Here is a 27,417-nt window from a genome sequence, read left to right as displayed (position 1 = left end):
CTAGACAAGACCTTAATATGCATTAAGAGGTCTTTTCAATTGTTGATAATTTGAATGAAAAAATAATCATACCTTTTTGCCTCTCAGGACATGCCAGTGGCTTCCTGCTCAGGTTGGTCAGTTTACAGTCACAACTGCCAGTACTGCAACTCAAACTTGACCATGATGTGTGAAGGTGGTCCCAAACATTTTGTCTGAAAGACCTGTTCAACAGTTTGTCAACACATTACTCTCCTCCTCTGATAATCAGGTTGAAGTTCCATGATAGCTGTGAACACATAAGGCTAAGAAAAAACAACTGGACAATGAAAAAATAAAAATCTAAGCAGAAAAAAGTCCCCTTTGCACATTGAATTTGTGTTAGGATCTGCAAGTTAGTGGTTTTCTTTCTAGCTCACACACCATCAATAAAATAAATGCAATCAGAACATTAGCAATTCTGTTGATGTAGTCAGAAAACCATCCTGATCACACTTCCAGGGCTGTATTGGTTCTGTAGTGCTTACAGAAGTAAAAACTTATTAAAGTTACAAACACAACTGGATACAGACACCTACGATTGGTTGAGTAAGGAAGATGCCATTTTTACTTTTTTTCTGGCCACAATTACTTTAAAAAAAAAAATCAGTCCAGTGGCCGTAGAAATTATTCGAATTCAGCACTATTGGAAGAGAAGGGAATGATATGGAACATCCTTGTTTAAACATGCATATACTGGAAATTAATACAGAAGGCAAGAAAAATTCTGATCATAAAAGAAGTTGGTTTGCTAAATGATATTTTAAATATTAAATTTGATATGATACAGTAGTTACTAGGTTATTGTATGCTAAATTCCACCAACTCTAATTCAAGTCTTTCATAATTGAGATCAAAATATAAGAATTCAGGTACCTTCCCCAAACTGTATAAAGAGGACAAGCTTCGTGCCACAATAAAAACAGTGAGCAAATATGTGGACTAAATGATGAAAGAACTACTCAGTTACATTAAGTTAACCATTGCATTCTGTGATTGCTGATTTCGAAGGACACATTTAAGCATTTTTAATATAGGAAGAGGAAAAGCATGAGTGTGGCACAGGGAAATAAACTGATAGACTTCCTTAAAGCTATCTCCAACAACACAGTAAGAAACACATGTTCACTTAACTACTGTAGATAATCTTATTACCAGGCTTTTGCTAACAGAATAGTGAGTAAGGCTTTTCTTCTGTTGTGTGTATATATTGGCTAAAGTAAATAGTTTTCACTTAAATTTACACATTTTGTCTTATCTTGTAAAGCCCCAGACTGTTAATATGGATTACAGGGGCATTTTCCTTAGTACTATACAATGGTATAGTTTACATAAGTAAATCTGTTATAAAAAGAGACATAATATACTAAATCCAGTCTATGGGTAAGTTTTTTGAACTAGATGACAGATTTAGGGTAGGCTCCATTACCTAGCCACAATAGAAAGTGTTTTTTTGTCTAGACATGGTACATGTTCAGTTAATGGAAAGATACTGTTCAGTGAGATATTCAGTGCCATAGAACTTACATATATCAATTGCATGAAATTCCACAATTAGTTACCCTGTCAAGGAGAAAGAAATCTAGGCATCTACAAATAACTGGGTTATACCATTTTAACAGGAATAGCATGGCTAGAGGAGAGAGAGAGTTAGAATGTTCAGGGATGAAGTACTTTACACTTCAAACAATAATATTTCACTTGCAATTATCATAAAAAAGTATAAAATGTTTATTTTACATAGTGGTTCAAATTGATTTTCAGCCTCCCCAGTAAACAAGAACACAAAATAGTGCAAGGGCAAAACTTGCAATTCTGTTCTTCTCTACATCCACACTGCTAGTATGTGTACCAGTTGATTTTTTCTTACAAAAATTAGTCATTTTGATATAAATTTAAAATGATAGCATCTATTAGCCTGGGTGTACTAAAATTATGGTTAGAAATCAGTTTTATACAGAGTGAATAAATATAAAATTGTATATTCCTTTTTGTATCTAAAACTCTGCAAAAAACCTTGACTTCATATGCAGTTTAAGTTTTACTTTTCATAATAGATGTGTAAACCCGCACGCACACACAGATTCCTCAAAATCATTTTGAAGGAAATAAAGTATTTTTGGAGACAATTTTGTTTCTCTTGCAAAGCGTTTTCTTTTCCCTTTAATTTTGACATGAACATGATGCTTGATTTGGCGTTCCATACTTTAGGGAAGGTATGGAATACATTTGTGCTCATCCACACACATGTAGCAAGATTTCTGTTTAATAAACACCAAGTACAGTATTTCAGATTTACATTATTTCCACATATACAGCAAATGTTCTAGTCCATCTTATTTCCTTTATAAAAGCACCCTGATCCAGTCTCAACATATTAAGCTTTTATAAAAAAATCAAATATATACTATATTTGTTTCTGTACATTTATGTGCAAGTCTCCTGACAAAATAATACAAATATTGAATACTACAGTTTATATCCCAGTGGTGAATGTAACTTCACATCACATGATGTAAGTGCCATCTTTGTAGTATTTCATGGATTCCATTTGTTGTGTCATAGCAATGACTTCATGGAATCCTGTACTGAGGCCAGACATATGTTGAAAATAGGCTTCTTTCTCCACCTGGACAGTTAAATTGTTCACGCCAGCATCTTTCAGAACTGCTGTTACCTGAGCATAACAGAAATTCAATATTAAATCTCTTTAATTGTAACTTGTGATTATACTCAGACACTAGAACGGTAGTTACAGACGAGCGCAAAAGGTCACATCAAATCTAGATACAACATTTATTATGGCCTGGAGAGAAGCCAGTCAGAAAATTAAAATGACTCAATTTGTAGCTAGAATTTTTGGGGAAAAAAAGTCAAGCAGTCAAAAGTTAGGAATCGCACAGACAACCTTAATGCTTAATTGAGGGGGCTGAATGATGATATAGTCTAATATGACTACATATTTATTCCCTCAGGAATTCTGCCTCATTCATGCAAAAATGGACATTATGTTTTATCCTCACTGTTCAATGTGTGTCCTCAAGCCTTATTTATTGCAAACTATTCAAATCCTGCTCTGAATACAGAATTATTAATTTCCTCATAGGCTTTACTATGGTACTCATCACTATGGTATCTGAGTGCTTCACAAACAAACTATCTTTACAACACCCCTATTTTACAGATGGGGATCTGAGGTACAGAGATCAAGGTAAAAAGTATCCAATAGTTTCAGATGCCCAATTTAAGATGCCTAGGATTTTTTTTTCAGAGTACTTAGCATTGTATAAAGACTTTATATGTTCAAAGCACAGCTCCCATTGACTTCAACTGCACCGTCAGTGCTCAGCACTTCCACAAATTAGACCCCAGGGTCTCAAGGCAAGTGGCACCCAGAAAATGAGGAACACAATTAATAGTGACTATGAAAGTTTGGTTTAAATCAGTGGTTTTCAACCTTTTTTCATTTGCGGATCCCTAATAAATTTCAAATGGAGGTTTGGGCCCCTTTGGAAATCTTAGGCATAGCATGTGGACCCCAAGCCCCAGCCTCACACCGCAGCGCCTGCTCAATTTCAGTCTTGCTCCCATGTCCTTCCCACACACCATTTTATTCCTGGCTCCCAGTTTCCTTGCACAGCCTTACCCAGTCAAAAGCCCCACACCCAAGCTCTCTCCCTGCCCCCTAACTCTACTCCTAATCTACTCCTTCCATTACCCACACTGCCCTTCCAGGCCCAGCTCTTGTCCCTCCTGAATTAAGCTGCTCCCTCCTCCATGCTGCCTGGGTGCCAGAAAAGGGAGCATCAAGAACACTCCTGCTCTCAATTCCTAAGCCTAGTGCAACAGCAACTCCTGGCAGCTATGGGGACCAGTTGCAGGGAAAGTACAGGGAAGGGGCAAGGGCAAACCATGGTGAATCAGGGTGGTGTGGGGCTTTTTTCTGCTTGTTTTTAATCTTCGTAATATCAGAAGTATTTAGCCTATTTTTCCTTTGTTTTGCTGGAGGACTTCCTGGGGATCTGAGATGTATTTTAGGAACTCTCACCTTAAATGAAGGGGCAAGAGTGATATGTTTTTTATGACATTCTCTCCAAACTTAAGCCTATGATTGAAATATTCAGGGTTAATCAACAGGGCGTAAAATATGAAGAGCCAACAGATTCTGAAAGCGTTCTATGGTTACCTGCTGTATAATTCTCTGTTCCATCACATCTGACATCACCTGTACATGTATAGTACCTGCCACAACACTAGCAGAGTGACACCAGAAATGAGGATCTCTGTAGGATATTAAACCATCTATTTTCTGGATCTGTAAAAAATTGCATTAACAGTAAGAATTACTTTTGCAATATTCTACTTTATGCCTTCCTGCACACTTAGATAGCTACTGGTGGCAATTATTTCATGCAGCAGATACTATTATACAGTAAAATAAACTGCCATCATTTTACGTTATATACAGAAATTGTTATATAGAGACACTTTTGGAATTGGGACAGTGTTCCATCATTGCCAAAAATAGAAGGCCAAATGAAAAATTTGTGGGTAGGGGCTAAAAGGAGGGACAAAGACACTGAAGTGGAGTCCCCAACTGGTGGCCAGACTATAGTAGCATCAAAGGAGAGACTAGCAGAGAGGCTGGCTTTGGGCACACAAGCATTTCTAAGGACCTACCCCCATGATAACCAAGATAAACAGATACTTCAATATCCTAGTTGGACTTAATATGTTCACATTTCCTCTCCCTCCTTGTCCACATGAGTTTTTTTTTATTAAAGTGAACTTTATTAGGTTATTTACTGTAATATTTCTTTACTAAGTTTCATACTGGTTAATTTTTTTCTCCCCACTCCTAGCATTTTGATTATTTTCTGGTTTTGTTTCTGGTTTTTATTTCTCTCACCTCAAGGTCACTCACTTCCATTCCCTCTTCTGCTTCGCCCAGTTTCCTTTTCCATCTCCTTTCACTAAATCACATAAGTCCACAATCCTCACCTTCCTCTCCACGGATCTCCCTCATCCAATTTAATTCCATCCTGTATTCCCTGGTGGCAAGAATCTATTATCCCCATTCCCTGGTGACAGGCAGTGTTGAATACTGTTGTTGCTGGAGTCCCCCTTCTACTCTTGTTGATGGAATCCTGGAAGTTCCCACACCAGTTTCCCGATTTAGAAGTATTTAGCAAGCACACCATGTACTTCAGGACTATGCCCATTGGGGTTCTGGGCAGAGCACTCACAAGAGTTAACACTGGGAGCAACAATTAGTGGATAAGAGTTAACAATGGGAGTGGAGTGCTGCCATAGACTTCAGGCCTTGACTGATTTAGTAGGAGCAGAAAGCAGCCTAGACTGAAGGGGAAGGAAAAAAATCAGCAATAGAGACTGCAAATGGGAAGAAGAGAACTAGCTTCAGTTTTGCAGCCCAATTCACTACAAGCCAACCTGTCCCACAGTAGACTGGAAGACTGGCCAAACTGCAACTGCATGCCCAGGAAAGAATACTGCAGCCAAATGAAATCTGGTCATGCTAGAGTTTAAAAAAGCCTGTCCAGCTTTTATGTACAATTAAGTATTAAATAGTCCTCCCTCATTCTGCTGGATAGGTTTACAGAGTTCCCAAGTTAGTCCAAGGTTATGAGCTGTCCATAAAAGCAAAAGCAACATATGGTTGCCATTGTTATTTAAACAGTCTATTCCGCAAAAATCATGGATTTTTAGAATTGTAAATGTTAAATTAATAAAACCAAAAAAACCTCATGTATCTCTAAAAACTGATGAACTTAGACAAGCAATTTGGGATGACCAAGAGTCTTATACAAAGATAACTGGCACAATGAGGAATGAGTGCATGTAAAAGTTAATAAATGCAGTCAGAAACTCATAAATCTAGACTGTACATAAACAAAGAAATTAAAGTAAAACAAAATACAAGTTTAAGTTCCGACCTTTTCTAGCGCAATGTGCAGATCTTTGTCACATTCTGGTGGTAGCCTCAGCAAAAGTACTTGACAGGCATCTTTTATCAGTGGGATAACACTGAGAAAAATTAATGTAGCAATAAAGAGAGAGCACAGGGGATCAGCTATCAGCCATCCAAACTGTTGAATAAATATCGTAGATATGATCACACCAACACTACCCAGGGTGTCTGCCAACACATGTAAAAACACACCTGAAACAAAATAAGATTTTGAATGATTGAGTGCCTGCATTTAGTTGCCATCAGCACATGGACTATATAGCATGAGTATTAAAATAAAATTTCTCAGTACAGGGATCAAAATTCTCTCTTGGATCACTGGTCTTGGACCTATGGTAGAAAAGTTTACTGATGTGCTAAATTGTTTCTAATGCTGGCAAGTATTAAGATAGACCATTATCATTTTGTGTTTTTACTCCAACTTTGGTGCGATTTACATCTCTCATAACCTGCTGCTGCTTTGATTAGTGTTTTAGATCATTTGAACTCTAGTACTCAGTTTGCATTTAGAAGGTACAAAACATTAACCTCTTAACACTAGTAGTTTGTGAGATTAATCCTGGTACTTCAGCTCCCACTAAAGAATATGCAAGTAGTGAGAAGCTGAGAAGACTTTACCAAGGAAAAAAAATTCAGATCGGTAGAATAGTCATTTAAGCTATTTGATTGCATTCAACTTCTCAATTAAAATAATATAGCATTGTGATAGTTAAATGCTTGAAACAATACATTTTACATACTAAAATGTATTGTAATAGACTTAATGAGACAAATATTTGGCAGATTTGCTATATATTGTACATTTTCCATACTATCAGGAAGATTCCAGCAAGTAACATTGCTATTATTATATATATATAAAATAATGCTGCCAGCTTTGTGTTTTAGGTTACTCTGGTCTTTAGCAGAACTGATGAGAAGTATTATTTTATATTATGAATCAGTGACAAACACGGTTTACAAAGTTTTGTAGAAACTGTGTTGCATGCTGGTTTGTAAAGGAAAACTATGAACAACTATGTCAGCCTCAACGTCCCATTGGTCTACTTAGCTCACAACCATCTCTATGGCTTTGTTCAGACTACCACCAATGTTACCAACACACAGAATGACTTCCCAGTCCTGGCCCACCCAGTCACTACTCTCTTCCCTGAAATCCTCTCAAAATTCACTTCTTCCTTACTGACCATAAATAGCAAGTTAATTATTTTTAAAAACCCAAGACTAGCTGAACCAGAAGTTCAAGCCTATAGATGCTATCCCAGTGTAACAATCTATACTATTATGGTCACCACTTTTCATAAAATTATGATAACTCTTGTACAAAGTATGCCTTGTAAGGTGCAATTTGAAAACTTATAATCCGCTGAACATTACTGTCCTGTTGATGTGTGTAGCAACAATGCGTATGAAGTTATAAGATTCTATTGTATGATTGTTACTGTAACATGCTGTACACTTTTGGGTAACATCCACAAACGAGTTTTTCAGAGTAAAAGGCACTCTGGCTCCAGCCAGGTGTGAAAGAGCAATCATCAGTTTAAGCAGCCGTTCTTCAGCAACAGGAATTGTAAGCAAGAAATTTACAATTCACCTGAAGGACAGCTGGCAGAGCATGTATGCAATACAACTGTTGACCCCAGGACCCAGCAAGGACTTTTCCAGTAAAAAGGGTCAGGATATATGAAGGAGGAAAACAGGCCCCGACCACCTCTCCTCCCCCATCTCTACTCACTGCAGCAAGATTGTTTGAAAGACAAAGAATCATCATTGAACTGGGGAGAGTGGTCCTAACGAAGGCTTTCCAGTTAGGACTGCTGAAAGTTTTGGGTGAGAAACCCTTTTGCTTTCAAATCTTATTTAGCTTGGTAAAGTTTAGGATTTAGCTTGATAAAGTTTCCGTGTTTATCTTTTATTTCTCTTATAACCAATACTGACTTTTATGCCTTTACCACTTGTAATCACTTAAAATCTTTCTTAAAAGAATAAAACGTTTATTAACTAATCTAGACCAGCGTGTTTTGACTGAAGTGCTTGGGGAATCTCATTGTTCCCTTTGATAGAATGACAGACTTTTAATGAGCTTACACAGCTGGGGGAGTCCGAAGCAGTGCAAGAGACACATTTCTGGGATGTAATGCTGGGACTGGGGGATTTGCGGGTGTCACCCTATATATAGTTCATGTGTGGCTGGGAGAGCATTCATATTTTCAGCTGGGTTTGATTTTGCATGCTGACTGCTGCGTGAGCAGGCCAGGAGTGGCTGTTCTGATAGCAAATCAGAGTAAAAGACACCCCAGGCTGGAGAGTTAAGGGGACACAGTGGCTCCACAGTCTAGACTATACCCTGGGGGATGTCACACCATAAGTGGCAAGTTAATTATTTTTAAAAAAGCTAACACTTTAACTGAACCAGAAGTTCAGGCCTATAGATGCTACCCAAGTACAAATAATTAAATAGGTGAATGTGTCTAAATAGAGTAACTGTTTAAATGTATTGCTGTTAACCTTGGTTCTTCCACTCCCCATCCCTTTCCTAGTTATTTTAATTGATCAGCTATCATATGCCATCTAAAATTAGATACATGGATGTTGGAGTTCTACTTGGTCTTTAAGACATATAGTACATTTTAGGTACTGTAAAAATATTGTGGATCAAATAATAATAAAAATAAATCAACATTAAGTGCCTCTAGGACCCATACCATCACAAATCTGAGAACATTAAGTGTGAGTGAAGAAGCTAGTGGAATATCCCAAATTATGTTTATTCTTTAAAACATTTTAGCTAGAAAAAGTGTTTCCAAAAAGCTCTATATGTGCTATATAAAAAGACTGCCAGAAAACAAGTTTTAGAGAGATTAAGAAAAGTGGACAAGGGATACTTTGATTTAAAGGTTTTTCGACGGCTACTTTACTTTTAAAATTAAACAATTTGTACTTACCTCTCATGTTGGCATTCATGCCTCCTCCTGAAAACCCATGAGAGTGTCCATGACTGTGATTGTGTCCATGGTCACTGTGGGAATGGCCATGACTGTGTCCATGTCCATGACCATGGTGTGAATGGCTGTGATCATGTGAGTGACAGCCTCCACGAGAAGCCCCATGGGAGTGGGCATGGCTAAAGGCACAGATACCAACAAGGTTTACTATAAGCCCTCCAACTGAGACTGGCTATGAGAGGGAGAAAAGAAAAAAAGCACAACCTTTAAATCCAATATTTCTTCCTTAACACTCAGATTAACCTGTTTGCTAGAAAACTACATTTTTTCTGTTAACAGCATCTAACATACTTCCGTGGCACGTCCAATTAGTTGAAGTTAACAAAGACAATAGCAGGAGGATTCCCTTGCTGCTGAATGCTCACAAGTGAAACGTCTCTTCATATGAAGGACTTCTCTTTTCCTCTTTAAAAATTTTTTAGTATCAGCAGGTACAGACATAGACAACTTTGCTTTCAACAAAGTGAGACTGAGTTCGTCTACTTCTCCCACAAGAAATAAAGCTCTGAGGATAGAGCGAAAGTTTTCTCTTAACTCCCCAGAATCACTTAGCAAGTAGAACATACAGGAACAGTTAAAAAGGACCTGCACACTTCATCTTAAATTGTAAATATTTTGGGGGTAGGGACCATGTCGCCTTATGGGTTTGAGTAGTACATTGTGGGTGCTACCAGAATACAAATAACTCTCCACCACTCTTGCATGAAGAGACTGGAAAACTAACAGGAAAATGCCAGTTAGGAAGGAGACAGGAAGAACCCCCACCTCCTAGCAGAGGGTATAGGAATAGGAAGCTCTCTTTTGCAGAATGTGGCCACAGAGCTCATCCTGAAAGCAGTATGAGATATAGGATAGCAATGTTTTTAAAATAGGCCTTAACTCCAGGAGTATCTCTTTTAAATTACACTATTAAAATTTAGTATTTAAGTGTCTATATAAGCACTGGAGTTCAATGCCTTCAATGGGAGGAAAGAGATAATTTCACACTTGTTTGAAAAACAAACAAAAACAAAAGTAAAATTTATTTTTGTTTAATAAGTGAAGGCTTAGACTTAGGGGGAAAAAGCAAAAATTGTGAAAAGACAGGATCTACAGTTTTGATTCCATGATTTAGCTATACCCATACATAATCAAGGACAGTTTTAAGACTACCTGCAGTGATCAGCACCAGTGTTCCTTCGAATTTTTTACGTCCATGTGTACCGATATGGGGCAGAGAGTTGGAGTGTGGGGAGAGGAGGGGGTCTGGCTGGGTGTCAGGCTCTGGGGTGGGGCCAGGGATGAGTGGTTCAGGAGGGGGCTCAGGGCTGGAGCAGAGGGGTGGGGGGGGGAGAAGATGAGGGCTCGAGCTGGGGATGCGGGGCTGGGAATGAGGGGCTTGGAGGTCCGGGCTGCCCTGCAACTGCAGTGGGGAGAGAGGACTCCCCCAGCCCTCTCTAGCCCCAGCAGCTTGGGGCAGGGGGAAGGGGTGCCTCTCCCTGCTGCGGCAGGTCCACACTGGGGCCAGTGGGGAGGGGTGCCTCTCCCCACTGTAGCCCTGAGCCCCTATATGGAGCTTAATAGGCAGCTGCGTGGCTGCGCAGCTTAGAGAGAAAACTTAGATCAGCTCCTGTTTGAACAGTAAGCTAATCTGATCTATGTTCCTTCACATCTCTGCTGAAGCCTTGAGATTTGTTCCATCCAATTTGAGGCTTGCTTTTCTTACAGGAAAAGCCACAAAGTTGAAAGATGCCCATTGAAGTAATCAGTGCTCCTCTTTTTGCCCAAAAGAATTGTTACTGAACATACAGCACTTTTCTCTCCAGGAACTGACCTAATACTTCTATAATCATGCCAGATCCTACTGGACTGGGGATCAAGAGGCTGGAATTTGAAATTGTGAGTTAATTCAATTTCAGTGAAGGGTTGTTAAAGTGACTGGGCTGATTCTAACACAAAGAAATCACAGAAATAGCCAATTACACTAACACAATTATATGGTTTGACATTTTTGCAACTGAATATGAAGGGTACTAATTACCATTTCTCCAGCAATCAAAACCCTTAACTTGTTTTAATTTTTTTTGGAATCCAGCAGTATAATAATGTACTGTATACAGTAATAAAATAGAGCAAGAGTAACATACATTATTATAGCTATACAATAAACACACTATAGTTACCAAGTATGATATACTTAGATTCTATTGACCAACTCCAATGACCTGATTTGACTGACTTAAAATGCATGTTAATTACTTATGGCTCCATCATGGTTTTAACTAGAGGCATATCTACCATACCTTTAAAGTCAGCTAGGATACAGTAACTCCTCACTTAAAGTTGTCCCGGGTAACTTTGTTTCATTGTTACGTTGCTGATCAATTAGAGAACATGCTCGTTTAAAGTTGCACAATGCTCCCTTATAACGTTGTTTTGCAGCTGCCTGCTTTGTTCATTGCTTGCAGAAAGAGCAGCCCGTTGGAGCTAGCTGGTGGGGGCTTGGAACCAGGGTGGACGGCAGCCCCATCAGCTCCCCACTCTCCTAAGTTCCCTGTGTGGCAACTGTCCAGCAGGCTATCAATTGCAGGGCAGTTCAGCTGTCCCTCCCCCCACTGCCATGTGCTACTCCTGCCTCTGCCTTGGAGCTGCTCACTGAAGCCTCCTGCTTGCTGTGCAGAGGTGGGGGGAGGGGAGGGGGAAAGAGGGTGCTAATGTCAGGGTGTCCACCTCCCCCCGCTCCTGTACCTTAACTTCACAGAGTGGGGTGGGGTGGGGGGGGAGGGAGACAAGACAGGGCTCAGGACGAAGGGAGCTTGCTGGCAGCAACTGCTGTCTCAACTTGCTGATCTACTTAAAAAGGCAATGTACTTAGAGTGGGGTCAGTGTACTTAAAGGGGCAATGTGCGACACAGTGTGTGTCTCGGTCTCTCTCTGCCATGCTGTCTCCCCCCTCCCTCCATTCGTGCTGCCTTGTAGAGTGTGAGGCTACATTAACAACAATGTGTTAACCCTTGAGGGCTCAGTCGAGTGCTAGGTCATCATTTAGCAGTAAGGCTATTCCACTCTCTTCCACACTCTGACTTCACCATCTCAACCAAGCTTCACAATCATCATTGCTGTGTACATATTAAATTGTTTGTTTAAAACTTATACTCTCTCTGTGTGTGTATATATAGTCTTTTTTATGGCAGTTCCCCCCCGAACCTAACCCCCACCACCTTTTACATTAATTCTTATGGGGAAATTGGATTCACTGAACATCGTTTCGCTTAAAGTAGTAGTTATGTTCCTGAAAAATGCAATGTTAAGTTACTGTATCCAATAGTTTATTTTGTAGATAAATGGAACTTCCTTCCATGTATGTAACAGGAGGATCAAATAATTAAAGCCTCGTTCACAAAGCTAACCACACTCTATCCCCCTTTCCAACAGACAAATGCCATTAATTATAAAACTAGGATTGTAATATAAGGAATTACTTCTGTAATTTAACTACTTTTGAATAGGTTTGGAGAGAATTTTTTTTTCTCTTTAAAATAGGAGAAGATAACATTTAGAAGCCGGCAATATAATGTAGATTTTATCTTTAGACGTATGGACTTTTAATCCTGTTAGTCACTATATAATAGAAAGCAAAGAAACATTTTGAAGTCATACTGAAAACAAATGCTTGACATTATATAATTTGAGTCCCCACTATTCAGATGAGTGGATCTTAATTTCAATTACGGAATAAATATTCTACAGGAGTAACTAAAACGGTTTTTAACAGAAGAAAATGACAAAACTTACAGTTAACATATTTGTATCTATGTCTGGAGGATCTACCAGTCTGGCCACAGACTCCATGAACACGAAGAAAGCTATTACCATTAGAAAAAGGCCATTAATAAATCCAGAGAGAATTTCTACACGGCCATACCTGAAAGTGAACAAGTGTAATGTACATTTAAGAAAGACTGAAGAATAGCTAGATTTATCATATTTGAAAATATTATTTGGCTTATTCATGCATTTAATACAATATTTCCTTTTCCAGTCAGTTTGATTTTTCACAATGTTAGAACAAACTACCATAACAAATATGTTACACAATTAATTTTCTGCTCTGTCCTGTGGTAGCACTCACAAAGTGGTAGGTGCTTTCCCAACACAGCACAATCTCTACCCCAAAAAGCTTACAATCAAAGACAAAATAAAGAGATGGTAGGTAGACAAAAGGGATGAAAGATGGCCATGTGGTAATTGGCCTTGTCCTCATAATACAAAGTTATAGTGATACAATTAAAAAAAGTTAACTATACTACACACATTACAGCTGATAGTTGACAAGCTGGCTAGGGAATTTAGCCACACAATTCTGCTCATTTCATTGGGAGTTATATGGCTAAATACCCCATTAAATTCTGAATATTTCAACGTGTACACACACAATTCCAAATCCCTTCCTGCAATCATGCTGACTTAACTGCTTGTATTTTTCACATGTAATACCTCATTTTCTTTTTAAAAACCGACTGATCTAGAGTAGCACAATGGGTTCATAACACTGGCAGACATTTTTGAGGGGCAGGGAGAAAGAGGAGGGGTAATAAAGTGTTGAAATAGTAAGTGCCATGAAAACATTTCATAGTAGGAACATACCCCTAGTCCCTTGTGTTTAAGAGGAAAAAATGAGGACCTACAACTAACTAGCAGCATCTCTTCAAAATAATTATGTAACAATTAGTGCACATACCCATATGAAAATATGCGGGTTGCTTTCCATCTAGTCATTAGAGCTGCGAAAAGTCCCATAACTAAAGCAGAACAATCAAAAAGCATATGAAATCCATCTGAGATTAGACCAAGGCTATTGGTCCACACTCCATAGAAGAGTTCCACAAAAGTGAAAGCCTAAAAAGAAAGAAAAATTGATTTTTTTTCTTGTAACATGTTCTGAGATGAAATTGTGCTTTTATTTGCATATGCAGTTGGCATGAAGCTCTGCCATGAAGGGCGCTACTAATTTTAGAGGATTTAAATATTTCTGCACCAATTTTACTCTATTCTCCTACAAAACAAAACGATGGATTGTAATATTAAGTTTTGTATTAAAAGTCAATGTAAATGCAGACATTTTAAAAACTCCCCCTCTTCTGCACAAACAAACGTAATTTCTATAAAAGGGACAGCATCTATATGGGAAACTAGAATTCTTTATTTACAAACAAATCAATATAAACAGTACTGAGCAGGGAGTTTCAAGCACACTGGCATGGCAATGTAGCTCAACTGTGATCTGATCTCTTGGGCTGAAAGGACAATATAATCTGCAAGCCCATTTAGTCTACAGTGTGTCTATCAAAGCAGTCAACATGGGAGACAGTTCTCATCAATTATGATGGTAATAATTATCTGGAACCAGGCAGTTTACCAATTTATTTTGCCAAGGCAATGGTGAACAGGGAGATGAAAAATTTCCCTAGAGATGAAAGCTTCTGTAGCCATTTGTTTACATGTTTTGGTGGGTGCTTTTTACAGATAATGACTGGTCCATCCTGCAGGATTATGAATATCTGAAAATTGGACAGCTGCTGTTCATAAATGATTTGTATCAAAGCTAGAGCACTCCTTAAGTGGTTAGCGAGTACCTCAGATATCTGATATGACCAACCAGCATATATTAAACTCCTGCAGAAAAAAGTACTCCTGTTAACAAGTCTTTACACAAGCCCCCTTACTCAGTAACATAATTGTCCCCAACACTGATTTTGAATTCCTCCCAAACAAGCATTATTTGTAACAAATCAAAAGGCTGTTTACTCAAAGACTGTCACCTAATGGATGGTTTCTTATTCACTGAGCAGGTTTCAAAAAGCCATTGCATTAAGATGTAGTTTAACGAAAGTGTTTTTCAGTCACTACACATTTTATTTATGGAGGTTGCTTTATAGAAATTACTTCCGTTTTCTTTGCTAACTAAAGGTTTTAAGTAGTTTAGGAATTAGTCTTGAGAGGAAGATGGTACCTACCTCATATCTCCTCCTGCATGACCCATCGTTATCTATAAATGTGTCTCTATAAAATCAAGTTTTCTTCCTAATCCTTCTCCAGTTCCTTCTTTCTCCATTAACTTCCCCATCCTCTACATTCATACTTTTGAAGTCATCTTTGGGTATATCTACACTGCAATTAACAACCTGCAGTTGGCCCATGACAGCTGACACAGGCTTGCGGGGCTTTAGCTGTTGGCTGTTTTATTGCAGTGTTCAGTTCCAGACTCCTGCCTGAGCTCTGGGACTCTCCCACTTCACAGGATCCAAGAGCCCAAGGCTGCAGCCCAAGCCCAGAAGTCTACATTGCAATTAAAGAGCCCCTCAGCCAGAGTCCTGTGAGCCTGAGTCAGCTGGCATGGGCCAGCCGTGGCTGTCTAATTGCAGGGTCAACATACCCTTTGACACTTTACTCCCTTCATCCCAAACTTTCACACTCCTGGAAAATTACTAGAATCTTATTTGCTAACATTTTTATGCATTCTTTGATCTCCCCCCTCAATTACTGTAACTTAAGTCCATGCAGCTTCCCCATTTCTCACCTCTACTCCTATCTATTCCAAAATGACACTAAACTGATCTCCCTCTACTGCTGTTGTGATCCCCCTTTGAATGCCTTCAACTAACTTCCCACTTTCTATCTTATCTGCAGGCACTCAAGCTCATTGCTCATATTTCTAGGTCTTATGTGATCTCCCATTCCCCCACTACATCTCTGATTTTGTTCCTACTGCCAATTACTCAGTCATCTTTCATCTCCATCATCACACCATCATCCTGTGCCACACATTTGGAATTGTTTCCCAATTCTTGTCCACCAACCACCCTCTCCATTTCTTCAAATGGATTTATTTCAGAAATCCTTCATACCTTGATCTCTGTCTTTCAACAGTCTTTCCTGAATTACTGTTGAGTGTCTTGTGTGTATTGGATTGTACGGTCTTCAGGGCAGGGAACAGGTGCCAGTCTTTGTAAATGCATTCAGTGCTTTGTCAGGGTATATTTACATTGCAGTAGGCCCAGAAGAGTCAATAATGAGTGAGGCCCCTTGTGCTAGTCGCTATACAAATACATACAAGGTGCCATGACTATTCATATTAACCTGACAAGTACAACTGTAAGTCAAACTATCCTGTCTTTCACAGAAGACCCAGCAAAAATGTATTCAATCTTAAGATTCCATTAAATTAACTATGCCAAAACTAAGTAAGTTTTGGAAAAAACTTCCTAACTGTCATAGTGGTTAAGCACTGGAATAAATTGCCTAGGGAGGTGGGGGAATCTCCATCACTGGAGATTTTTAAGAGCAGGTTGGACAAACACCTGTCAGGGATGGTCTAGATAATACTTAGTCCTGCCATGAGTGCAGGGGACTGGACTAGATGACCTCTCGAGGTGCCTTCCAGTTCTATGATTCTAAGTTAAAGGTCATATTAAAAGTTGCCAGTAAATTTTAAAGAGATTGACCCTTCTATGATTTGTCATTAGAGTTAAAAAAGTGCACTTACCAGATTTAGGCACAAGAAGTAGAAAATCTGTCTAGAGTCATACTCTTCAAGGATTTGTTTCAGTGACTCTTTAATAAACCGGGGTAACGACTGAGAACTATGCTGCAAAGCATCACCCATAAAATTATATAGAGGAATGCCTTCAGGAGAATAGCCAATAAGAGTGCCTTTCTGCCCTTTCCTGGAGGGGGAGGACAGAATATTGGCAGCTGCAAAGAGAGGTAGATGTTTTTGTTGTTGTTTTTAACCTTTATGGATGATTGATAATGCAAGTGTTATCAGTGATTAAAACTTCCACAAGCATATGGAAAGTGAAAGTCACCAGCTTCATTTTCAAGGCTAACGTTTTATTGTTATACTAGATTGGATCATCATTTCCACAAGCAGAAAGATTTACTGTATCCTTTTTTGTAGGCAATGAATTATGAATGTAGCTCTGGGTCTACAATACTGTGCTGTTCCCCCTGACCCATGGAATCCACAGAAGCAACTGCGGTGGAATTGTACAGAGAATTTGTGTGACCTTCCAGTAATATATAATTATTTTTAACTGGTTTATCATTTAAAGGGGAAAAAAAGGAATACGTACATAAAATGAAGAAAATGGCACTCACTACCACTCCTCCAGAGAGAACATGCTCTGTGATTTCATGGTGTGCTGGCTTGTTCATAGCTCGAAGCTGATCTGTTATCGGATGTGTCCAGAAGCTGCCAAAGAGCAGCGCACTAATCAAAATGAGCAGCGATCCATAACGGGCACACTTTGAGGCTTCCATCTTGACAGAACATATGGATTCCACATAAAAATCCAAGATCACGACGAAAAAGATAACAGTTATAAAAGGCATGATGAGAGAGGACCAGGATTCTACTTTACTCTGTGATAAAAAAGAACAAATTCTTAGCAGTATTGATCACAGGTTGGCAGAAGTGTCACCTACATATAGTACCAGTTTATGTATCTAGTATTTAATCTATTGCACATTTGCTATACTTCAGACACTTTAAATAAACAGGTATTCACAGATTCATAGATTATAAAGCCACAAGGGACCATCACGATCATCTAGTCTGACCTCCTGTATAACATAGATCACAGAACTTCCCTGAATTAATTACTGCTTCAAGTCCAATATCTGTGGTTGAACTAGAACAAGTCTTCTAGAAAAACCATCCAGTTAGGAAATTAATGAAGTTGATTTGCTATAAAAATGTTTTCTATTGATTTAATTCTCTCTATATAGAAAGATAATGGTGTAAAAGCTGCAAATTTAGAACATGTATTCCCCAAGAGAAACAATATCTTCATCATCACTGCCTCTGTAAGGTTAGTAGAGAAACCAAACTACTGCACACAGTCCAAAATATCCTCTTCTTATGAGTCTTGAGAGAGCAACCCCCCCCCAAATCAAATCACACATATGTACGTATCAGAAACACTGTGCATATAAAACCAATCTATTTTTCAAGCAAAAATCTCAAGAAAAGTAAAGTTCCAATAATGTAAAATAAATTATTGTAAAGGAAAGGTATATGTTGTAGTTTACAAATGCAGTTGTTAGACTATCAGTCACTTTTGCTGATGAACCCTTGCAATGCTGTTACCTCAGTTGTCAGAGATAGGACGATGACCCATGGGCACAACAGAAGGACGGAAACAAGATGAGACAAAGCTTGAAGACGCTTGGCTCCACCCACATCTACAGAGAGCTTTCGGGAAGCCATATGAAAACCAACCTTGCAACACAATGCCAGTACCAGCAACAGCACTCCACCCTGCAACACACATAGATCTTATTAGCAGTACTTAAGTCAACTACCTCACTCCAATATAAGTAGTATTTACATGACAGAATATTAATATTCTTTTCCTTATTTCCTCTTTTTCCTTATTAACATAAGACACAGACAAGGTATTCCCCCGTCCCCTCCAAAGATAAGCTTTATTTGCTAACGCTAACGTTCTATGACTTAGTTTGCAACTCCCAGTATTTCTAACTGGAACTCCATCTTCAATTTCTCTCTTGCCATTCTCCCTTCTTCCACCCACAAAGTAGCACATTGGAAATGTTTGAAAATAAAATGGAATCATCTTATATCATCCACACTCTTTGTATTTATTTATCTTCATTCAAGCTCTGTCATTTCTCCCCAACCTTTTATTTACAAAATATATTGACATATACAAAATTAGCTTCTCGTATTTCTTAGGTCTAATCTACCCTGTGCTAGGCTAACCAATTTAAATCAGACAGATGAGTTAAGTTATTTTTAAATAAGGCCAATGTTTTCTAGCTGTGTCATAAATTCAGTATTTTCTTTTCGGCTTTTCATTTGCCAGTGCAGCAGTTCTAGCAACAAGACTAACTAGCTGGAGCGTGACAGGCAGTTCTAATCAAATACAGCAATAAGCCTCATGCAGCATGATTCTGATACTTTACTCAGTAAAAAGCCGCACTAATTAAAATAGGGCTACAGAGAAAATTGGGGTACCACCCAACTCAAGTGAGGGTATCAGAATCTGGCTCTTAGGCTCCAAGTAGCGTGGGAAAGAGTCAGACACACAAGACAATGACTGATAACACTAGGGAACAGAAGGCTTGTCTATTAAGGGTCATGAATATCTAAGTCACAGTTGAAATGAAACTACTTCAAGTAAAAAAGGAACAAATTTAACAAACACTTTCAGCTTATGTATTAAAGCAAAATGCTGCTAATAGTTGATAGGACATTTTGAATTAATGCAGCTCTCTTCTCAGAATTTTTATGAACACATTCAATAATTCAGCTTATAGATTACAGAAGAAAGCAATTTACCTTGTGATCTGCAACTCCTAGGAAAGCAATGATTGTATGAAGAACATGGGTAAGAGCACTGTCATGATGGCCCTCAGCTAAACAAAGTTAAGGAAGATTCTCCAAATGAACCCTCTTCCAACTGCCCAACCACATCTCAACAGCACCTCATTCTCATAAGGATCACAAGTGATTTACTGATGTTATTTAAAAAATAATGAAAACACAGCTACAGGTATCTAAGAGGACCAGAAACTGTAAATACCATAGGAGAGCAATAGAGGAAACATTGTACATTTAAAGAAAGTAAAATTTGAATCAAATTAAGCTTTGAAGTTTGGATAATTCTAAAATTTTAAATTACAGAAGTCCATAAGTCTATTGCTTCCTTAGGGAAAATATTTGAAATGATGTTACTCAATGAAAGATCTTGAAACATTTCACATAAGCTAGTCTTAACATTGATGTTAAATCTGGTACTTATTTGGACTTAAGAGGATGAACTGGATACCAGAAATAAAATTTTAGATGAATTTTCACTGGAAGCATTACAATATTTATTTATCAATGAAATGTCTAAAGTATGAAACATTCTGTTAATAGACAGCTTTTGAAGAGTTTCCGAACAAAAATTTAAACTTGAGAAAATTAATGAAATTGACAAATAAAAAAAGAGAAGTGCAATCAAGATAAAAAATTTTTAAACAATTATTCCTTCTGAATAGACAAAAATTATATTTTAACTTAGAAGCAAGTGAAATCGGTCTAACAGAAAATGAAGGAAGACAATTGGTAAGATTGGGTGTGGATGAGCCTGCTAAATCAGTCCTCTAATGTCCTTCCCACAATTCCTTCCAAAGGACAGACAAGCTCTCTTGCAGCTAACACAAATGACTGACAAAGAATGAGTACCTCAGCACAAGAAACCATGGGATGTACCCCAGACACACATGGGATTGCATAAACAGGGAGGACACAAAAATGTGGGTACAGCTTTGCAGTGGGGATTCACAATAGGCTAGGCTAACCCACGTGCCAATCCACACAGGTTAACTGCACAGTAGAGACATACTATGAGGTGCTGCAGCCACCACTCCTGGGACATAGGCCTCAAGCTTTCTCTGAGAGGGAAACTGAACAGAGAGGCTTCTAGTTAGTTGAAGGGGCCTGGTAACTAAATTGGGATTTTTCTGTCATTATGTTCACTTCGATTGTAATTATTTATAGCAAATGTATAGCCGATGATGTTATCCCTAAAGTAACTAATAACATGGATTTGACTGGATTAGTTGCTCAGAATGACTGTTTCCTCTTTTCTTTCCAGTCACGAGTACAATGCTCTGGAAAGGAAAATGCAGTTGAAACAAGGCTAACTTACACTTTTACTCCAAACACATGGTAAGAAAGGATACGATGTTCTGCAATTTTAGCCATGAGATCATCATTATCAAAAAGCAATAAGCAGATCACAGCAATGATGAAAAACGCAGCACCTCTTGTCTGGAAAGACAACAAAAGAGCATCAATATAAAATGGCTTACTTGGATGGCAAACATTAAAAGTTGCAAAAAAACCATGCAAAGGGCTTTTCCCTTCCCAACAGGTGTGTGCATGTAAGAAAAACAAAGTCCAAACAAAATCCTTAAAGCAAAAATTACATTTGGAGAAACTGATCTTGGTTATAAAAAAAACCTATTTTCAGCTTTTATCAGACTTGCTAGGTGACTTTGGACAAGTCACAGCAGTTCTGTGCCTCATTTCCCCCTTCTGTAAAATGGGGATAATCATATTTGCTTCCATTGTAAAGCACATTGAGATCTATAGATGAAAGGTATTATCAGAATTATTTGTTTTGAGAATATGGCTATGGTTGCTGTATATGACCCTGGGAATGTCACCTAATCTCTCTGTACTTCAGTTGAAACATCCATAAGATGGGGATAATATTTCCTTGTTTCTCTGCTCCCAGAAATATGAAGCTTAATTTACTAATGTTTGTAAATCATTTTGAAGTCCTTGGGTGGAAAGTGCTATACAAGTGCAAAATACTATATTTTAAGTTTCTTCTGCATACAAATGATAAACTCCTTGCATCTCTTCATCATTGTGAATCTCAAACACCTTTTCATGTTGTTACTCCTTGTATGTGTGCCTGTTTGCATATTTATTTCCTTAAAAAAGGAAGTACAGATTGTAGTTTCACCTACATTAAACTTAAAATATACATAATTTACCTATCCCTTTTATGAATTTGAGTCAGAAATAATTAGGTTTATCTCTTCTGTATTCCTGAATACCGGTTACATTTTAAAGTTATACATTATAATAGTCTTTTTCAACAAAAAATATTTAAATACCTTTGCTGGTCCTCCTCCTGAACTTGTGAACAAAACACTAAGCAGTGACACAACAACCACATCACTGTGCTCAAACAGCAACAATGTCCTACAAAACAAGAGAGACACCAATTTTTATCACGTCCATTTCAATATGATGCACTAGCTTGATATACCTGGTTTCAACTAAAATTAAATAGAAGGGAGGTCAAGAATTTAATCTATGGCTTCAATAGGAACACTGTGCAATTCAAAAGAATGGTAGGGAACCTGAAGTGTAGTCCAGCAATCCAGCTGTTGATAGACTCTGCCATGATGACAAATCACATAAAAACACCTATTTTCTAGCTCAAACAATAGATCATGTACAGTAATTGAGTAGTAGTAACTACCTAAACACTTTTTAAAAAGTAGCGTGCTTTATTAGAGCATCAAGAATCAAACTGCTCACGATGGAATTAATGTTCATATTACAATAATGTCTCATAAATCTGAAGTTCCCTGTTCTCTGGCTGGGCAAAGGACCTTTTCTTTTCCTGTTAACTTCTGATTACTGAGGAGCTGATTTCCACTACTCTCCCTTCTCATACAATCGCCTCAATGCAGACAACGTATAGTTCTCACTTTTGGATCCTCATCCACCATTCATAACTCCAGAGACTTCCTCTACTGCTGGTAACTTTCCCAAGCAGCAGAAGTTTGAAAGTGTCAGTTTTACAAATGTGCATAGTTTTCTTAATAGCAGCAGTAAAAGTGACTACAAGACATATAATTTTCACTGCTTCTGCTTGGGAAAACACCTAGCATTCACAAAGGCACTGGAACTTTCAGCTGACCTGAGAAAACAGCAGTAAATTGATTCACATTTGGACATCTTTGCTATCATAAGAGCTAACCCCCCCCCTCTTTTTTTTTAGGCAAACTAAAGCTTAACCTTTGCAGAATTAGATAGCTTTAAAACCTTATCTCCACACATTAACTATTCAGAGAGAGGCTTTCCAGAAGCTCTTCACCTCTGGAAGTCCAATGCGGTCATCTTTTTTCTGATCCTTTCTGAATCAGTCAAGATAGTCCCTTTAGATCATTAAGTGGCAATCACTGAGTGATGCAAGGGACTTTTTCTCTACACAGACATAAGAGCATTACCATCACCACAGTACACTCAGCCCCTACACACTAAAAGAGTAAACTAGGATGTCCTGTAGCAAACCAGGAACTGAATAATGGCTGCTCATCTGAGGATTTATTTTTATAAACAAACAGAAGTACATTTCTATCAAACACACTTCATTTAAAAAGAAATTAAGTGTACAGACTTGCTGTTTCAAATAACTATAAAACAAATTAAGTTTTTGTATACAAATAAAGTATGATTTCAGGCATGTACGTTACCTGAGAGGTCCACAAAGAGTGAGGCCAAAAAACCACAAAAGTGAAATGATACAGCCAACAACAGCATGTTTAACTATTTTGATCCACTATAAAAGAAAAACATTTTATTAACATTTTTTGCCTGCTTTCAAAACAAACATCTTGCATTCAGTTCACATCCCAATCATTACATTAAAGGAACATTAAAATGTATGCTGTAGAGCATCTTCAGAAATTAAAACAATCTGACTTGTCTTGACTACTTCACAATGACCCATTATGTTTACTTTTGGAAATACATTTTATGGCTGAAATTCTTTACTTTTATTATTTTCTCTCACAGCAGCAATTTCTTTTGATGTAGTTTTAGTGCCTTTTTAAAAAAAATCCATGGGTTACAATAGTTAGGCTGAAGTCAAATTTACTTAGTGGTCAAAAAATGCTAACACTCAGTGTATTACACAATAAAATACATCTGACAAACATTCACAGTGCTAGATAAAGTTGTTCAACATTATAAAACTAAGGCCTTGACCCTACAAATATTTATGTATGTACTTAAGTAGTCCGAGTTGACTGGGATTAAAATTATGTGCTTACAATTAAGCATGCACCTAAAATTTGAAGGATTATGATTTAAGAAGTCTTTATCAGGATATGCAGCTCATTTTTATTAAAATAAAACTACTTAGGATATATTTTAGTGAGACAAGTGAGTGAGAAGTTCTGTTGGTCCAATAAAAGATATTACCTCACCCACCAGGTCTCTTTAATATCCTGAGACCAACATGGCTACAACAACACTGCAAATAATAGATGTATTGTCTTGTTTTAAACCAGACAAACAACTAGATAAAGTTGGATGCAATTTTTATTTTTTAAATAATCCACTCAAGTTATTCTTACACCAAAAATCTTAAAAATCCAACATTTGAGTTAAGACCAATTTAATACCTTTAGCAGACAGAAAGATAGATTTTTCCTGATGTATGACAAAACCAAGAAATTTGGTCCCCCTCTCACTTTCTTTTAAATCCTGCCATGAGCTTTCTCAAGCCAAATTTACCTTTAGGACATTTCCTGGTTCAGATCCTCTATACTAAAGACATTCCAAATTACTATGTAGTGGCACAATCAATTATTTTATATAAAGATGAATGCAGGGAAGGGATGATGACAAAAGTTCTTCCTCTCCATATTTCAGGCTCCATTCTGACAACTGCTCGGACTCCTCTGCACTGTGGGATCAGCACAAAGGGGCTGAAAAGCTGGTGACCCAAACCCTCCTGCACAATACAATCCTTTGGGCCACCCTCCTCCTCTTAGTCCCTGGTACAGGAGGCATTCCCCAGGGTGCAGCTCAGGACTGATCTCTTCATATTTACAGCTATTTGCATGTTAGTTGGTAAAGAACAGAGTGCTCACGCAGGATGTAATTTTCCATGGGACTTAAGCTCCTAAGTCACTTAGGTAATTTTGAAAATCCCAGCCATGTTTTCCAGATGAAACCAGAAACATCCCTTTCACTTCCAGCAAGCAACTAAACATTTTACTAGAGCCATTGTTCATATTGTCCCAGAGTATCTAAAAGTGAGAGTGTTCAAGCATTAGGTATAAGTCAACTCACCTGGCGCTTGGTCACAGTTTTTCCAGAAGAAAATGGCTTTTGAAACAAAACCATAAAAAATGCAGACCTGTTAGGGGAAATATTCTCCATTAGTGGACTAGTTCAAGTGCACTTTCAGTCAAAGTTCAAATGTAGCTATTTTATTATTCACACTAATTCTAGGCAATTGTTTCTCCCCTGTAACTATTCTACAGCTCCACTTGTATTTTAAATGAATGCTACCTGGCTTTTGCAGGAGGGAAAAAACAATAGTGGCTCAATATGTTTCTGTCCCCCATAGCCCATTTCAGCTATTCAAATAGCCATAAGCTTCAGTAAACTTTTTGTAGCAAATGAATTTTAGTCCTGCCTATTTTGCCAGCCATACAAGTCTGGCAGAGGATAGCCAAATGGTTGTTAATTCACACTTAGCAGGGATCAAAACAAGTGAATGTGTAGAAAAGAATAAAGTTTTGAAGAGGAGCATGATTATATAATACTACTGTTACATTTTCATTTCTAAGGTGCCCCTACCTGAAGGTTTCTGAGTGCATAAAAACTAAATAAAGCCACTCACCCACACACCTGTATTAGAACTGGCCTGAAAGAGTATACAGGTCTGTCGCATCTTATGCGCATTTAACATGCGCAATTTCAACTTTACGCGGTCGGCAAAACAAAAAAAAGAGAAAAACAACAATTTTAATACTATACATGTAGTGTGGGTGATTTCGCCCGCCATTGAACTCAATGGGGTTTTGGCTATACACGGTTTTCGCTTTATGCGCTAACCGTGGAACGGAACCCCTGCGTAAGATGAGACAGACCTGTACCCTATATCCTACCTTCCCAACAACCATAAAAAATAAACTAAAAGAAAAAAAAAAAAAAGATTATATTGTTTGGAAATAGCCAAGTGAAAAACCCAAAAGTGGAAATAAAATGGGAACATAAAGCTAACTGATATCAGTCAATGTTATCAAGTTAGTTATAGCACAGCTTTCACAACTCATTATGAGCTAAGCTTAAATTACTATTGGTCCAGCTACCAACAAAGCTATTAATGATGACAATAGATGTAGAAAGTAAGATTCTAGAGTGGAGGACAGCTTAGCTTCCTTCCAAAGAAAAGGGTAGCATAAGAAGAGACCACACTGCTTTTACTTGTAATTTTTACTTAAATGAAATATTCTAGATACACATTTATTCTCTTTACTCAGTATTTGTCATTACATCATCTGTCTAAAAGTAGCAAGTACAAGCACTTTAATGAATTAAAAAAATTCTCCTTCTTCCTTATAGTTTCTCAAACTACAGTAAGTACGCTTAAAGATTAGGGTTTTAGATACTATTGATTCTAATAAGATATTCTTCCTCTTAAGTACAGGGACTATTACTAGAACTGGGGATGATCATTTTAAATGCATCTACCATTGTATTTCTATTATCAATTAAATGGTTAGTTTTGTAGCATCATACAGCTGTGCATTACAACACAAATTCTTTTACCATCCATGGCAAGAGGATGCTTAGACTACCCTTTATCTAATAAAGTCAAAGCACAACAGCTACACTCTAACCATCACTATATCAGTACCTACAAATTCCACATTGAAAATAAAAATCTGAAAAGGGGTAAAGGAAAAGCAGGCCCAGTAGCTGGATAGGACAACAAAGCATCTCAACTTTTTTCTGGCACATCTGTCAGGAGCTGTTATCCTTTGTCAAAACGTACATCACATCAAAACAAGGAAGGTTTTTCCCTTTAACAACCAGTCATGCAGCACAAAAAAGGCACAAACGCCCTTGACTCATTATGAACGAAACATTTTTTCCCTTTCAGAATGACTCTTTTACAAACCCAATGGAAAGAAACCCAGGCATTCATTGCCACAAAACTATTCTCAAATGAAAGAAGCTGCAGCAGTGTTATAAAAGGCTTAAACAACAGCACACTTACCCCAGCTGTACTATAAAGATAAACTGGACAAGGTGGACCACTTTCAGGAGATCATAGGATTCAAAAAGCCCCAGAGCCTTTAAAAACTTGGTGAAACACAGCAGCACAATGTATCTGGTCAGCCTGCAAAAGAACAAATGATCACAGGCATTTCCTAAGCAGGGGGCAACAGGGACCGAGATCCACTCGGGGACGCAGGCTGGCTCAGCGGCCCTCTACCCGCCTGGGCACTGGCCTGAGCGGGCGGCGCAGGGACTCCCCTCCACTTCCCCTCGCCCCCCTGCTGGCAGCCTGAGTAGAGACCCCGGAGAGGGTCCCAGTTCCCCCCTTCCTCGCGCAGGGAGCTGCGGTTACCGGGCGCTGGGCACATCCACGGGCCCCAGCCCCCCGCCTCCAGCCAGGGCCTCGCCGCTGTAGGGCGTCTCCATGCCGGGTCTCAGGAGCCGCGGAGGCCACCTCCCCCGCCGCGGGGCCTCCTCATCCTCCGCGTGCTGCGAGCTCGGGAGGGAGCCAAGGCCCGTAAACCGCGGCCCGCAGCGGAACTTGCGGAAGCTGAGCCGGGCCAGCCACGTCCTCAGCGGCCGGAACCCCGCACTACAGCGCGGCGCGCGGGGGAGCGCCAGCGCCCTCCCCCTCTCCGGCCCAATGGACCCGCCCGGCTAGGGACAGGGCCCGGCTCGCGGCAGCGCCACCTGTCGGCCTGGGGCGGCCGCTGAGCGCAGCAGCGACCCTCCCGCTAAGGAGCGCAGGGGAAGAACAGGGAACGGGTCACTGGCACTGCCCGATGCGGCGCAGGCAGTGAGCCGGGCCT

General features: G+C 38.8%; 1 protein-coding gene across 1 annotated transcript; it reads right to left on the bottom strand.

Moving 5' to 3' along the window:
- Window positions 1-2,268: 2,268 nt before the first annotated feature.
- SLC30A5 (solute carrier family 30 member 5) lies at window positions 2,269-27,201 on the bottom strand. The gene is made up of 16 exons (XM_005301025.5): window positions 26,961-27,201; window positions 26,607-26,729; window positions 24,668-24,734; window positions 23,062-23,147; window positions 21,691-21,778; window positions 20,746-20,833; window positions 19,355-19,431; window positions 18,143-18,313; window positions 17,127-17,415; window positions 16,538-16,746; window positions 13,733-13,890; window positions 12,787-12,916; window positions 8,953-9,184; window positions 5,973-6,199; window positions 4,205-4,333; window positions 2,269-2,695 (listed from the first exon to the last, which is right to left on the bottom strand). Exons 1-16 carry the CDS (start codon window positions 27,032-27,034, stop codon window positions 2,525-2,527), a joined length of 2,319 nt encoding a protein of 772 aa, XP_005301082.1. The 5' UTR covers window positions 27,035-27,201; the 3' UTR covers window positions 2,269-2,524.
- Window positions 27,202-27,417: the final 216 nt, after the last annotated feature.

Source organism: Chrysemys picta, chromosome 6, assembly GCF_011386835.1.
Source record: "Chrysemys picta bellii isolate R12L10 chromosome 6, ASM1138683v2, whole genome shotgun sequence".
Lineage (NCBI taxonomy): Eukaryota > Metazoa > Chordata > Testudines > Emydidae > Chrysemys > Chrysemys picta.
This window is presented reverse-complemented; position numbering and strand designations above follow the sequence as displayed.